Source organism: Giraffa tippelskirchi, chromosome 1 (assembly GCF_054371585.1).
Source record: "Giraffa tippelskirchi isolate mGirTip1 chromosome 1, T2T-mGirTip1v1.2.pri, whole genome shotgun sequence".
In the NCBI taxonomy this organism is placed as follows: domain Eukaryota; kingdom Metazoa; phylum Chordata; class Mammalia; order Artiodactyla; family Giraffidae; genus Giraffa; species Giraffa tippelskirchi.
This window is the reverse complement of record NC_137275.1, coordinates 64,899,465-64,914,539: the sequence shown is the minus strand read 5'-3', so window position 1 is coordinate 64,914,539 and position 15,075 is coordinate 64,899,465. Positions and strand designations below refer to the sequence as shown.

General features: G+C 36.8%; 1 protein-coding gene across 17 annotated transcripts in view; it reads left to right on the top strand.

Moving 5' to 3' along the window:
• Positions 1-14,497, top strand: part of STIM2 (stromal interaction molecule 2) — a 178,039-nt gene extending 163,542 nt beyond the window's left edge. For 9 of the 17 annotated variants that reach the window (XM_081531076.1, XM_081531075.1, XM_081530770.1 and 6 more), the window contains 2 exons: positions 8,123-8,390; positions 12,821-14,497. In XM_081531076.1, the coding sequence (XP_081387202.1) occupies positions 8,123-8,390; positions 12,821-13,298 (746 nt within the window). In that variant the 3' untranslated portion in view covers positions 13,299-14,497. Of the gene's footprint in view, positions 1-8,122; positions 8,409-12,820 lie in introns of all 17 variants that reach the window. The other 8 variants (XM_081531176.1, XM_081530882.1, XM_081531232.1 and 5 more) reach the window with 2 other exon arrangements.
• Positions 14,498-15,075: the final 578 nt, after the last annotated feature.

Below are 15,075 nucleotides of genomic sequence, written 5' to 3'. Positions count from 1 at the left end.
TGGTATGTTAAGTGGCAAATAAAAAATTATAAAACCATATACAGAATAATATTGTATATGTTTAAGTATGTACAAATAAAAAAAGAAAATATTATCAAAGGTTAGCTCTGTGTGGATAGGAGAACAGGTAATAGTTGTTTTTCTATGACCTTTATAGTATCTACTAAATATTTATAGTGGGATTGTTCAGTTCAGTTCAGTCACTCAGTCGTGTCCGACTCTTTGCGACCCCATGAACTGCAGCACGCCAGGCCTCCCTGTCCATCACTAACTCCCTGAGTCCACACAAACCCATGTCCATCCAATTTATTTAAAACTTCTTACCATAAAGCTCTTCAGATATGCTTAAAAATGCTGAAAATAAATTACTTATTTACTACGAAGATAACATTTTGCTTTATTCCTCTTTCTTTTTCTCTGAAAAAAGAAAATACGTCATCTCCCCTTCCTACTAAAGTTGTTGTGTTGTTGTATGTCTTATAAAGCCTTTTGTACTTTTATTACATGCAGCTATAGCTGTAAGCAGTAGATACAATTGGTTGTTTAAAAACGTACATAAATATTATCAAGCTGTAGGTATCATTTCACAACTTTTTGCTCACCAATATGTTTCAGAGAGTTTCCATGTTTATATACAGATTAATTAAATTCACTAAAATGGTTTAATATGAGTTAACCACAGTATATTTATTTATGTATTGTAATAATAAACTAAGATCGTGGCATCCAATCCCATCACTTCACGGCAAATAGAAGGGGAAAAAGTGGAAGCAGTGACAGATTTTATTTTCTTAGGCTCCAAAATCACTGTGGATGGTGACTGCAGTCACAGAATTAAAAGATGCCTTTTCCTTGGAAGGAGAGCTATGACAGACTTAGACAGCATATCAAAAAGCAGAGACATCCCTTTGCCAACAAGGTCTGTGTAGTCAAAGCTATGGTTTTTCCAGTAGTCATGTACGGATGTGAGAGGTGGACCGTAAAGAAAGCTGAGCACTGAAGAATTGATGCTTTTGAATTGTGGTGCTGGAGAAAACTCTTGAGTCCCTTGGACTCCAAGGAGATTGAACCAGTCAATCTTAAAGGAAATTAACCCTGAATATACACTGGAAGGGCTGATGCTGAAACTGACGCCCTAGTACTCTGGTCAGCTGATGCGAAGAGCTGACTCATTGGAAAAGACCCTGATGCTGGGAAGGATTGAAGGCCAAAAAAGAAGAGGGCAGCAGAGGATGAGATGGTTAGATAGCATCGCCAACTCAATGGACATGAGTTTGAGCAAACTCCAGGAAACAGTGAAGGACAGGGAAGGCTGGCATGCTGCAGTCCATGGATTTGAAAAGAGTCAGACACACCTTAATGACTGAACACACAATAGTAAACTACAGTTTATCCATTTTTCTGCCAAGATAGGTTCTTTCTGCACTTTTGCTCTTGCAAACAACACTGCAGTGAGTATCCTTATCTCTGTCTCCTTCTTCCTGACTTGGAGAGTTTCTCTGGGTGGACACCTAGAAATCTGTAAGTTGTTGGGAAGGCATTTCTTAAGAGTTGTTGCCAAGTTGTTTTCAAAATGTTTTATGAATTTTCAATCCTCCCATTTTGTTAATATATGATTTTATGGCTATGGATTTCCCTCTGAGAACCACTTTAACTGAACCTACAAGTTTTGATATGTGTAGTTTGATTGTTATCTAGTTTTAAAAATGTTTCCAACTTTTAACATGTCTCTTCTTTGAGATATTAATTACCTGGGAGTATATGTTTTAGTTTCCAAATGTAGTATGTTTGTTTTGTTGTTTATTTGGTCCTTAGTTTTTTAAAAATATCTTTACTTATCAATTTCTAATTGTATTATGGTTAGAGATTTGCATCTGTATAACATTTATTCTTTGGTATCTCCTGAGACTTGGTTCATAACCAAACATTTATTTGAATATTTATAATTTTGCACACATATCTGAAAACTATTTTCTTAGTTGTTAGTTATAAGGCACTACATTGTTAGTTAAATCATGTGTTAGTTATGAAATACCTTCTATATACCTACATTTTTGTCTACTTTTCTATCAGTTACAGAAAGATGTGTTAAGAGCTCTCATATTTATCGGTTTATTCTTGTGATTCTGCTCATTTCTGTTTTATGTAGTTTGAACCAAGTTATGTGGTAAATACAAGTTCACTATATCCTTTTAGAAGATTAACTATTCTTTTATGATTATGCAGAGACTGCTTTACAGCTAACAGTACTTTTTGCCTTCAAGTTTGTATATTTGATATTAAAATAGCTAAAAGAGCTTTCTTTTCATTAATAGTTGCCAACATAATCTTTTCTCTTTCTTAAAGTTTTTTCCATCATCAGGCTCTAGAATATGTCTATATAAGAAATAGCAGTAACTGTTACTCCATTGCATTCTCTTTGAGGATCTCTGTTGCCATCTATGGTCAACTTAATCCAATTACATTTAATCTGCTTGCTGATCCATTTGGATTTATCTCTGGCATATTATTTTGTCTATTTTCTACAGCTCTTCTCAGCTTCTCTATCATTCTCCTAAGGTTCTCCAGATGCTTTAATTTTAGACACTCCCATCCCCATGTTATATGTTAATGTTGTCTAGTATTTTCTTTTGAATACCCTGCAAAAATCATTTTTTATTGTTTTATTCCATCATTGTTGAGAAATACTTATGTGTTTCTCTGTTCATTGTATTTTCTTCATTCTTTACTTTTTTCTTCTTTCTTAAAAATATGTTTTTTGATAAAAGTTCTTTCAGGGAGTGACTGGGAGTGGTAAATTTTTTGTCTTTGCCTGAAAATGTCTTTTTCTTCACTCTCACTTTAGAGTAGTTATTTAATAGGATATCAAATTCTAGATTAACAATTGTTTCACCCATAGTATTTTGAGAGCATTTTCTGACCTCTTATTGTTACTGCTGAGAAGTTTTAGTAAGGTAGATTATTCTCGTTTCTTTTTAGTTAATCTCTTATTTCTCTCATTGCCTAGAGAATGTTTTCATTTTCTTTTATTCTATAGTTATAATATAATTAGGTATAGAATTTTCCCCAGCTTTTGAATCTGAAGATGTATATCTCTTTTCAGTTATGGAAAATTATCAGTAATTCTCTCTTTGAACATTATTTTTCTTCTCTCTGTTTACTCCTACTGTAATATTAGCTATACAGAAATATAAGACTAATATTAGCCTCTAGTTACATGTTGGATTTTATTTTATCTTCCATATCTCTTAAGCTTTCTTTTTATCTAATTGTGCTGCATTCAGAGAAATTTCCTTAGAGTTGTCTTCTAGATTACTTATTCTTTCTGCAGCTCTAATTTTGTTTAACCTGTTGCTTGAATTTTTAATTTCAGTGACTGTTTTCATTTCTGTTCTCCTTGATTCTTCATAAAATCTACTTGTTTTTTAATGCTTTTCCTTTTCTCATATTTTCAGTTTTTATTTTATACTTTAATGATCTTAAACATCTTATTTTTTAGTTTTATTTGATAATTGTATTCTGATGAATTATTGCACCTGTTTCTTGAGTTTGCGTAGCAGATGGCTCTTCCTGTTTTAAAGTGTTTTACTGAACTATCTTAAAGGGATTTGCTTTTTTTCTTCCTCCTGGGATATATTTTGTGAGCATTAGGAGTAGGAGTAAGAACTATCTTAAAGGGATATGCTTTTTTTTCTTCCTCCTGGGAAACGCTTTGTGAGGAGCTCCTCAATATGATTTCTTTTGCTCTGGCAGTAGTTTCAAGGACTTCACCTACTCAGAACCATCCTTTTTTTTTTTGGTTAACTTCTGGAATTTGAGTTTCACAGACTTTTGTGGTAGTAAAAAATTGATCTCCAAGGTAATATGAGTTAGCTTGTACTGAGTTTGAGTATTGAATACCCAGAGTACTGATGTTTTCACAAGAATCTTTTTAGATTCCTGTATCGACAGAACATGCCTTGAAGGAAGTTCCTTTGTTCGTTGGTCAGATTTTTTTCCCAATACACCCTCCCACTGAGGAGGGTGGTGGCCCTTCCAGGACCAGGCTTTTATCCAGAACACTCACTCTTGATTCCTTTTCCTCCCCTTATGTGGGCTCTAGCTGTCATTTATAGCCCCAAATTAAAACCCAAACCCTTAAATTACTGAGACTGAGCCCCGCCCACAGCAGTTCCCACATCACTCACAAGCCTGTTAGCTCTGGCTTTAGTCTTTCTGTTTGGCATCTGAGAATTTTCTCTTCCTCCTTTCAAACTCAGCTATGCACTTAAAACTATTATTTTATTTTATTCCACATATTGAAGTATTTGAGGATATTTAAAATGTGTGGTTAGGGGCTGAGGGGTTGGGAATGGTGGTCAGGTTATCTTTGACTGCCATATTGCTAGAACCAGAAGTCCATATATTACTTATTATTTTTGGTTGTTGGTGGTAGGGGGTCCCCCTTATTCAAAACAGAATTTTACCTTCTTTGTCATAAGGAAATACAGTTTGCAAAATAGCATCATATTAAACCGCTGTGCTTCTGTATGTAATTACTGATACTAGAATGAAAAATTATCTCAGAAATCAATTTCTGTATAATAAACTTCAGTGTTTCACTTAACTACTCCTATAAATCACGGGATGGGATAGCTGTAGACTTTCATTGAGAATTAATAATTGCCTGGAGATATTATTAAACATACTCAAGAGTTTGTTACCGAAGGTCAAAGTGAACTGCTTTTTAATCCTACTTGAGTTTTATGGTGTTATAACTGAGTGCAGCCCTCTGTAGACCTCATTAAGCCACAAGGAAGAAGGACCCTCAACTCTAAGTGTATATACCGCTAATGGAAGGATTTGTACATTTCTTTAGGTGAAAGAGATGGCAACATATGTGAGAAGAAAATTTTTCAAAAGAATTGCAGAGTTGTAAACAATTCCATATGTGACCCATGTACTGGTTCTTACCTTTGTTATGTTCTTTATTGGATTACTTAGAATTTTCCTCATGTAATATATTTAATTTTTTTCTTAAACCTTCTTAGAGACATATCTTTCCATATTTGTGAGTAATACTCATTTTTTTGCAAGCAGGGAACCCTCATTCTTCCCAGTCTTTCTCATCACTCCTAGTCATGGCTGAATGTGGCTACATTTTACTGTATATACCAAAACCAGTGGCTGATGAGAATGGCTGCATCATATGCTAAGAGTTGTAGAACTTAATTATCTGTGTCAGACTGGATACATTCTTTTAGTATTTGTAGGATATTATTTCTTCTTTGGCGAAGTGATATTGGACTTTGGAAGATTCTGATATTGGAAATCTTCTAGTTCTGTAATATATGAATCATAAGTAAGTAAAATTCTAACTGTTGGCCTACTAAATTATAAGTATTTTCATATTGTATAATTTGTGCTTCAAAAAAGCCTTGTATGGAGGTAGTCCATTATGGAGGTAGTCAAATATTATGAAAATATTCCCTTCAATTTCACCTCCTTTTTTTTTTATTCCATCAAGATATTTCATTGGCTGTTTCTTTTTGAGTTATTCATTGATTCACTCACTGAATTCATTCAGTTTACTGATTCACTCAGTAAATACTTATTGTACATCTGCTTTTTTGCCTGGCTCTGTGCTAGTTGTTGTGATGCAGTGCTGAACATTTTACACAGTTAATTCCTTCATGAAACATGCAGTCTCATGGAAGACCAACAAGAGCAATGCAATGATAAAAGTTTTATGATGCGGAAATACCCTGTGGTATTGCCATGTGAGCACAAGGGGGAAAATGCTGACCTTAAATTTGGAGGGGCTAGGAAAGTTCCTGGAGGAACTGCTTTTTAAGCAAAACCCTGAAATAGGAGTCAAGGGAGAGATGAGATGAGGAATGGAAGTGTGAAGTGAGTATCTTTTCCTAGTATTCCTATAACAGAGAAGAGAGACACCAGTTCCAAATTAGAGGCTAGATAAATAGGGCATTCTAAGCCATGTTAAGGTGTTTGGCTTTATCCTAATCCTGGAATTAATGTGAATCAAGTGTTCTAGGCAACAAAATGTCATATTCCTTTTCCATCATAAAGAGATTGTGTAGGCTGCTGCATGGAGAGTAAGTTGGAGGAGAAAGATCAGTTATTAGTCTGGTACAGTAGTTCAGCATAATGCAGTGGTGGTGGAGGGGGGAGTGGATAGATGTGAGAGATATTGAGGAGGTAGAGTTGGAAACACTTTATGATTAACTAGATGTAGATTATGATGAAGGAAGAAGAGTCAAGAATATCTGGTGTGTCCAATTCATATAACTAGGTGAGGTGTGATGGCTTTTTTTTTTTTTTAACCAAGGTAAAGAACATAGAAGGAGGAGTGTGTTTGGGAGGAAAATGTTGAATTCCGTATGGACATCTGTGGAATACTTAAATGTCCAGTAGGCAGGTGAATGTGAAGTTCCAAAGTTTAGAAAAAAGATGAAAGCTGGAGTCACAGATTTGGACTTCTGTTGACTGTAAAGGATAGTTGAAGTAATGGGAGTGGATGAAATTTGTTGAGAAGAAAAGGTGGAACAAGAATAGAACAAGGCCTAGAATAGAACTTTGAAGAGGTGAGTAAAGGAAGAGGTGAGAAGATGGTTGGAGAAGTTGAGGAAAGGACAAACTAACAATGTCACGTGCTGATTCAATGATAAGAAAGGGTGGAGGTACTCACTGAACTTAGCAATGAGGAAGTTTATCATAACTTTGTTAACAGTAGTTGTAGCGAAATCATATGGAAGCGCTTTACCATTTCTTTCCTGAGTGAGTGAAGATAAAGTAGAGGAGAAAGCAACACTAATCATTTACATAAAAAGGAATAGAGATATCAGCTGAAAACAGTCTGCAGGTAGAGGAGGTTTTGTTTTCGCTGTTGTGGTTTATCTGTTTCTCAGGTTTGTTTTTTCAACTTTTATTTTTAAGTGCTGATGGGAAATGGAAGAGGAGAAGATGAAAATAAAGGCAGCAGAAGGGACAATCAGTAGAATAGGGTCATGGAGCTGAGGGTCGAGAATGGGACAGGTAGTGGAAGGAACAGAACGTGTGAGCTTGAAAGGTAGAAATGTGATCAGAGTCTAGATTATCTGATATCTTAAACTTACTATTTCAAAAATGAAGTTTTGAATAATAGTAAGACCAAGGCATGCGAGTGGGTGGTGGAGTAGGATAGAGGTGAATGTCTGCTGAGAAGAGAAGAGAACCATGGTTGGGTAAGGTGATGGTCTCACAGATGAGATGGCTTAAGGTGATGAGAGGTTGGACGAACTGGGAAGAGAATGAGCGAACAGCAAGCGCCTAGTGAGGTGGAGGGAAGAGGTTCGTGTGTGAGCTTCATAGTGTGAGCAGTGAAGAAGCGCGTCTTTATAGAAGGAGTGAGAGTTTACAGACGATATTGGGGAATGAGAAGGCCATCAATGTGATGTTCTGATGCTACAGAGAGGAGTTGTGTAAGAATGACTAGCTTCAGCTTGAGCAGGGTGTTCTTAGGAGAGCTATGTGTGCATTAAGGCAAAGAAGTGAGGTGCCCATTCAGTGAAGGTTTAAGTATGTAGGGGAAGTTTGTCTACAGTCACCATAGGTCTAGACTGCTACTAGGAGCAGATAGAAGGTAATCTAAGACTTCTGGTTAGTTCCACAATAGTCAGTGTTTAAGAAACAAGTTTTTATCTAACCTTTGCCTAAAAAGTAGTGAGACTATATATACAGTATTTAATGATTCTTGATTTAAAATGTCTCAATATTCAAATAAGTTGTGCTGTCTTTATGCTATGTTGATTTTTAAATGTAAGGATTTGTTATCATAGGTAAATACTTAAGCTTTTAGGTTAGTAATGTCAATTATTATATTAAAACCTGAAGTGTTTATGTTCACTTCTGTTTATTTTGTAGACCTGTTTTTATTTTTGTTACTTTTTTTTTTTTTTACTTCTTAGCGTTCCTGAGAATCATAGGTGATAGAGGATGTTGATAAGTGTACAGTTACTTACTTCAGTAATGGTAGATTCACTGGCGGCAGTACCACCAGTTCTCGTCAGGGTGTCTGTGTAGCATGCATGAAAGGAGCACTGGGTTTTATGAGCATTGCCACTTGTTTCTGCTTGGTTTTCAGGGACCATGGCTAAACCTGCTGCATCCCTGGCCAGAAGCAGCAGCCTGTGTCGCTCCCGCCGTAGCATCATGCCGTCCTCCCCGCAGTCCCAGCGAGCTCAGCTTCCCGCGCACACTCCTCATCCGTCACACCCGCGGCTCCCCCACCATCCGCCGCAGCACTCGTTGCCGTCCCCCGACCCAGATATCCTCTCAGTGTCAAGTTGCCCTGCTCTTTATCGAAACGAAGAGGAGGAGGAGGCCATCTACTTCTCTGCAGAAAAGCAGTGGTATTGGCAGTGAATGAAGTACAGCATGTGTTTGGCTGGGTGGGTGGGAGGCGGGAGGAAGGAGGTGTGTGGTGTTAGTTTTCTGTTGCTGCGTAACACATTACCACAGACTTCGTGGCTTCTAACGACACCCCATTTATTAGCTGTCAGTTCTGAAGGCTAAAGTCCGAGCTTGGTGTGGCTAGGTTTTCTGCTCAGGGTCTCACAAGGCTAAAATCAAAGTGTTGTCTGGGCTTTGTTCTTATCTAGAGCTTGCGGGGCCTCGTCAAAGTTCACTTGGTTGTGGCAGAGTTTGGTTCTATGTAGTGCTAAGACTGAGGTGCTGGTTTCTGTGTGTGCTCTCAGCTGGGGCTGCTCTCAGTTTCCAGAGGCTGCCCGCTGTTCCTTGCCATCCATGTGTGGCCTCTATGCCTCCTTTGCTTCGAATCCCTGCCTTCCTTTATCTCTGATCTCCAGACCCAAATTTAAAAGGCTTACCTGAATAATAATCTCTCTATATTAAGATGAACAGATCTGGTCCTTAATTTTACCTGCAAGATCCCTTCATAGCAGCACCTATGGTAGTGTTGATTAATAACTAACTGGGAGAAGATGTGTGTGTACCAGGGCTGGGAACTGGGGAACCATCTTAGAAATCTGCCCACTGCAGACCTAGGATATTTTGAGATACAACTATTAGAGGCCATTGAACACAGTTGACTCAAGTCTCAGAATATCAACCTGTCTAATGAACAGTTTTATATGTAAACTGTAAAGGCATGAACCTTAGTATGCTTGAGCACAAAGAAACATTAAATATGAATGACTCAGGTTTTAAAATATTTGTTGTCACTTAATGATTTGTTCCGTTGCATGCTAGTACTTGCTAGCAGTCATGCAGTATCAGATGCTAAAGGTTTAGAAACTTAAAGGAGGAACTTATATTCACAACAGTTTCTTTTTCTATAAAATGGATATAGTGGCAGTGTGTTCTAGTCCAGTGAGATCTCATGCTATTGGGGATCTCTCTTTCTAAACCATATTCCTTTTTTGGAAGAGGAATAAGTGACAGGAAAGCTGTTAATAGTTTCTGATCCTGCTACTTAGTAGCTATGTGACCTGACTTCTTACTGCTCTCCTAAGAGAAGCAAAGCCAGAGGGAATGGGCTGGACATTTTCCATGAGCCCCGGTGGCTCTCTATCATGTGATTTTTTTTTTTTTTTAACATATCATTGTTTTATTTACTAGTAGAAGTAAAATGTATGATTAGCAGGTGATCAGTATGGCATATTCCTAAGGAGACAGAACAAGTTTTGTATCTTCATTGCTATTGAGAATTTGATGCAGCTTTGCTTGGTTAACACTTTATAGTTAGCTTTTTTGGTCTAGCCTTTGCAATGTAACTGTAGTCACCAGTAAGATGGCTTTACTGACAAAACTAATTCTCTGTGGCTTACAGAAATTGGTAGGAAAACTCTAGAATTAAAATTCTTGTCTAGAATTTTTTGCAGTGATGGAAATGTTCAGTCCTTGTTTCAAAGAGCACTGTCAGAAATTCACAGCTCACTGATAAATACTAGAAGAATTTAGATTCAGAAAACGTCCTTTTCTCTATTTTAGTCTTTTAAGTGTTGAACCACCAGAATCCTTACAAAATGATAATAAATAAAGCATTTACTACTTACTGATCTTTTAAGTTCTACACATTATTACATGTACACACTCATTTAAACCTTACTTTAAGTCTTGTTATACAGCATTAAACTTACATAAATTCAACTACATGTCAGTATGGGGGAAAAAAGGTAGAAAAATGACATAAATAGTACGTATAATTAAGTTCAACATTCCAAAGAATATATGCTGTAGAAAAAAATGGGAGATTTTAAGGTGAACTGGACCTATAATCCAAATCTGACTTAAGTTATACAGAAGAAGCAGCACTTCAGATTATTATTGGTTTGAAATTAGGATGTGAGAACTAGAAGAAATATTAGAAGTTAATCAGATTCTCTTACTTTGACAGAAAAATTGAGATCTGATTAAGTGATTTGCCGAAGGTTGTACAGCTGATTAATGGCAGGACCAGGACAGGAATCTAGGTTTCCTAACTTAGACCAATATTCTTTTTACACATTATTTAGATTTTAGAAACTAGATTTTGGAATATTTTTAACCTAGTTTAGAATTTCATACACAAAGCAGCCAAACCACATAATAGAATAAAGAGTAAATTCATAAAATTTTAACTAAATCAGCTTCTGATTCTGGAAGCTGAACAGCTTCTAGGAACAGTGAGAAATATATATATATATATATATATGTGCTATTTGATTAATGGACATCTACTCCAGAAAGAAGACTTGCAGAAAAGTCCTTACCGGTGATTGATTTCTGAGTCATTTCTTCCTGTCTAAACTGCCTCTTGGCCCCTGTTAGCACTATCCATTATCAAGTTGTAAAAGCACTTGAAAAAGTATGTAGTACATGTAACTGTATAAAATGAAAGCATCATTTAAATCTCTTATTTTCCCAGGAGATTTTCTGCCTTCTGAGAGTTTGTGGTGTAATAGACAGTCTACACATACATGTATGTGTAAAGTTCATAGAAAGACCAAATACATTGAGCAATCTAATGTATACCTAAAGTATGATATTAAAGTACACGTCAGAGCCTTAAACATGCATCTCATAATGCAAATCATGATAGTAATCACAGGTCATCCAAGGTGAGATGATTCACTTCATTCATTCCGTAAATATGAATTTAGTCCTTGCTATGTGTTGTGTACTTGCTAAAAACTTGAGCTGCCAAGACAGGTGAGACAAGGTCCTGGCCTAGTTCCAGCTGGTGGATTATGATCATGTGTGTTCCTGCCTTTCTGTCTTCAGTTCTTTTCCTTCTCTCACTTTATTTCTTTTGCCAGTTACTTTTTTACGCTGACCCTACCTTGACTATACTTTTCATTTTGTAGTCATTCCTTTCATAGAGTGAGCGCTGTTCATCTCACCTGGATGGTACATATGAGAATGAATATAACATGATCCCTATTCTTCCCTCCCTTCCTCCTTTATTTATTAAATATCCCCATTAGCTCGTCACTATTCCAGGAAAAAAACAAGTTAGTAAGACTCCCTGTCTTCATTCAGTCTCTTTTCTTCTGAGGAAACTGACTGTAAACCCGTTAATATAAAATATTTGGTAGTGATAAGTTCTGGGAAGCTAAACAAAGACAGGTAAAAGGAGAGAGAAAGCTGCTTTGAATAGGGTGATTGAGGAGACATCTCTGGGGAGAGAACATTTGAGCAGTGATGTGAATGACAGGGAGAAGTAAGCCATGCAGAGAAGAAGGGGGGGGAAAGATGGGGCAGAGGGGACAGTAAGAGCAGCAGCCTTGAGGGAGTCACAAGATTGGCATGTGGCAGAAAGAGGGCAGAGGCTGAAAATGGTACGCTGTGCAGCCGGAGGGACAGCCGAAGGCCTGACCGTCCTGGTCTTAGTGGACTTTGGCAAGGACTTTGGATTCTAGCCTAAGCGAGTAAGGAAGCATTGGAAAGTTTCTTGAGCAAAGGAATGATGTGCTCTGGTTGAGTTTTTAAAAACCACTTTAAGGGCTATTCAGAGAAGTAACTGAGAGGGAAGAGCAAGAATGGAAGCCAGGAAGCTACTGCAACCCTTGAGGTGACTTCCTGGGAGGGCAGGGAGAGGGACAGGGGCAGCAGGACAGGCAGGAAGAGGTGGTTTGAGGCATATTTGGGAAGAATAGCTGATAACATTTACTGTATGTTGGCTTTGGGGTTGTGTAAACTCTATTTTCCTAATCTTCTTTATTTCTCTTTCAACTGTGGAGAAAGGGAAATCACAAAGGAATAAAGTGAGAATTTATTAAATAGCACTGTATCATTGCCTTTCACCTGCCATCCATTCCCTACCCCTCAGCTCTCTTCCCTTCTTTTTTAAACTTGGGAGAGATTATATTTTAGCTTAGTGTATTCTTTTCTTTCTTCCTTAGGAAGCTATATTCAGTCAATTTAATGACTAAAAAATAAAGGGAGAGGCCGTGACTGTAATTCGTCTTTTCAACTATATGTCAAATACGTGATTTCATAAGAAAAGTTTGCAGTATGGAAACAAAACACAGAAGTAGCTAGATGATAAAAGAACGTAAAAATTAAACATTTTCATTTCTCTAACAATTGAAGGAGTTGTAACTTCAGTTATGATGTTTTCTAGATTGGAAGATATCATTATCATAGTTTATGTTAAAAATTAAACATTGAATTTTGATAAGTGTATTATTTAGAGCAGCAGTTTTCTAATTTTGTTGAAATGTGTACAGAATGATAGCTTAAACTATGGAAGTTGTTTTGGTTAGGATTCATTGGAACATCTGCTAGTACCCTTAAGAACATACTGACAGAATTTTACCTTTGCCTCTTTCTCATCCAGGGAAGTGCCGGACACAGCTTCAGAATGTGACTCCTTAAATTCTTCCATTGGAAGGAAACAGTCTCCTCCTTCAAGCCTTGAGATATACCAAACGTTGTCTCCTCGAAAAATATCAAGAGATGAGCTCTCTCTAGAGGATTCATCGCGAGGAGATTCGCCCATAACTGCAGACATCTCGCGGGGTTCTCCTGATTGCGTGGGTCTGACAGAAACTAAGAGCATGATCTTCAGTCCTGCCAGCAAAGTGTACAATGGCATCCTGGAAAAATCGTGTAGCATGAACCAACTCTCCAGTGGCATCCCCGTGCCTAAACCTCGCCACACGTCGTGTTCCTCCGCGGGCAACGACAGCAAGCCAGTGCAGGAAGCCCCGAGTGTTGCCAGGATAAGCAGCATCCCACATGACCTTTGCCATAATGGAGAGAAAAGCAAAAAGCCATCAAAAATTAAAAGCCTTTTTAAGAAGAAATCTAAGTGAACTGGCTTGGTTGACTTGGTGGAATTCCATTCAAGTGACATCTTTAAAACTTTTATCTCCCATCCTTCACTCCCCCCTTTTTTTGTTTTAATTTTAGGAATGTAACTCCGTTGAGGCTTTCCAGACTGGATGCCATAGTGGAATGTCCTTAAGGGCAACTGTCTTCTGTCTGCTTATTTAAATGACTATATAATCAATTTGTCAAGCCAGTTATTACTGAAAAATCATTAAGAGATGAGACAGTTTACAGTCGTTTTTGCCTATTTATTTCTGCTTTGTTATTAGTGATGTATATACATTTTGTTGAAAGCCATTATGGACTTACAAGCTTTAATGGACTAGTAAGCCAGCATGGGCTTGCAAAAATTCTTGTTTACCAGAGCATCTTCTTATCTTTCCACAGAGCTATTTACATCCTGGACTGAAATAACTTTAAAGGAGTAAAACTAATTGCACTACTGTTTTCCAGACTGGAAAAAAAATCCCTGCAAGTGAAACTGTATAGAGTTTATAAAATGACTATGGATAGGGGACTGTTTTCACTTTTAGATCAAAATGGCTTTTTAAGTAGAACCTAGAATTTCTAATTGACTTGATTTCTGGAAATGAAAACCCGTGCTTTTATTATGGGACGCTTCTTTAAATGCATTTAACATTGTAAGTTTCAAGTCCTGCTGTAAAGATCATGTTGTTTTGTTTATCCCAGGGCTTTCACTGTGATTTTCTGCATTGCAGGCTGTATGATAAAATATAAATAATTTAAAGAGAGAAGGCTTTTAATTCCTTACACAAGTAGAAGAGTTAAAAAACTTGATTGATGGACTTAAAACATTCACAAGCATATACTGAGGTGGGGGAATGTGGGAATTCAGGCACTTGTTTACAGACTTAATAACTGCAAAGGATTTATGGTTTGTGAAAAACTTGTACTGTGGAAAAGATAATAAATCTCAGACCTTATTGTGTGGGACTGTGCTGATTTTTGTTGATAACACTCCACTAAGAACACTATATGTTTTCTGGAGAGCTGTGTAAACTGTCTTCTTGCTTAATTGCAATATAAGAAATAGTGATGTTTTGAAAGCAAGTTGTCAACATATTTCTTTCTATTTTATATTGTTTGTCATATTTTTATGTAGTTTGAAATGTTTAAATGTTCTAATATCAAGATTAACAAATATAAATTTATGGTGCATTTAGATTGTGTTGTATTAATTTGTAAAGTTTGTTAAAATGATAGCATTTTGATAAAGGTAACTTTTACTGTGAAGATTGTCACATGGAGCAACAAAGTACATTAATATCTGAGAAGTTTCTGCTTAAACAATTTCGTTTAAAAATTCAGTCAAAATGATCTGGTTAATGCAGTGTGGGTGGATGTTTGGTGCATATTAACTAGAATGGTTTTTCAGCTTTATGGCTGTAACTGGTAATGTCCAACTCAGTCCTGTTTAGATGAAAATGCTGATTAAACAATCAGCATTTGAGATTTACTCCAAAGAAATACTTTAGTGAGAAGAATATGAACAGTTTCTCAACAACTCCTGTAGATTTTGTGTCCTTTAATGCGGTTGTTTTAAAACTGTTAAGGTCTTGAGTGATTTTTATATATACAGATATTTATATATTTAGTAGACAGTGGTATAAGTTAAATAATTTGACTGAAATGAACATAGTGTTTTGGACTAATTATAAGGTAAGTTAACCTGAAAGGTCAAGAGTTGAGGAACATAGGCCCGAAAGCTGTTGAGGAAGGGGAAAACTGCATAAAGAATTG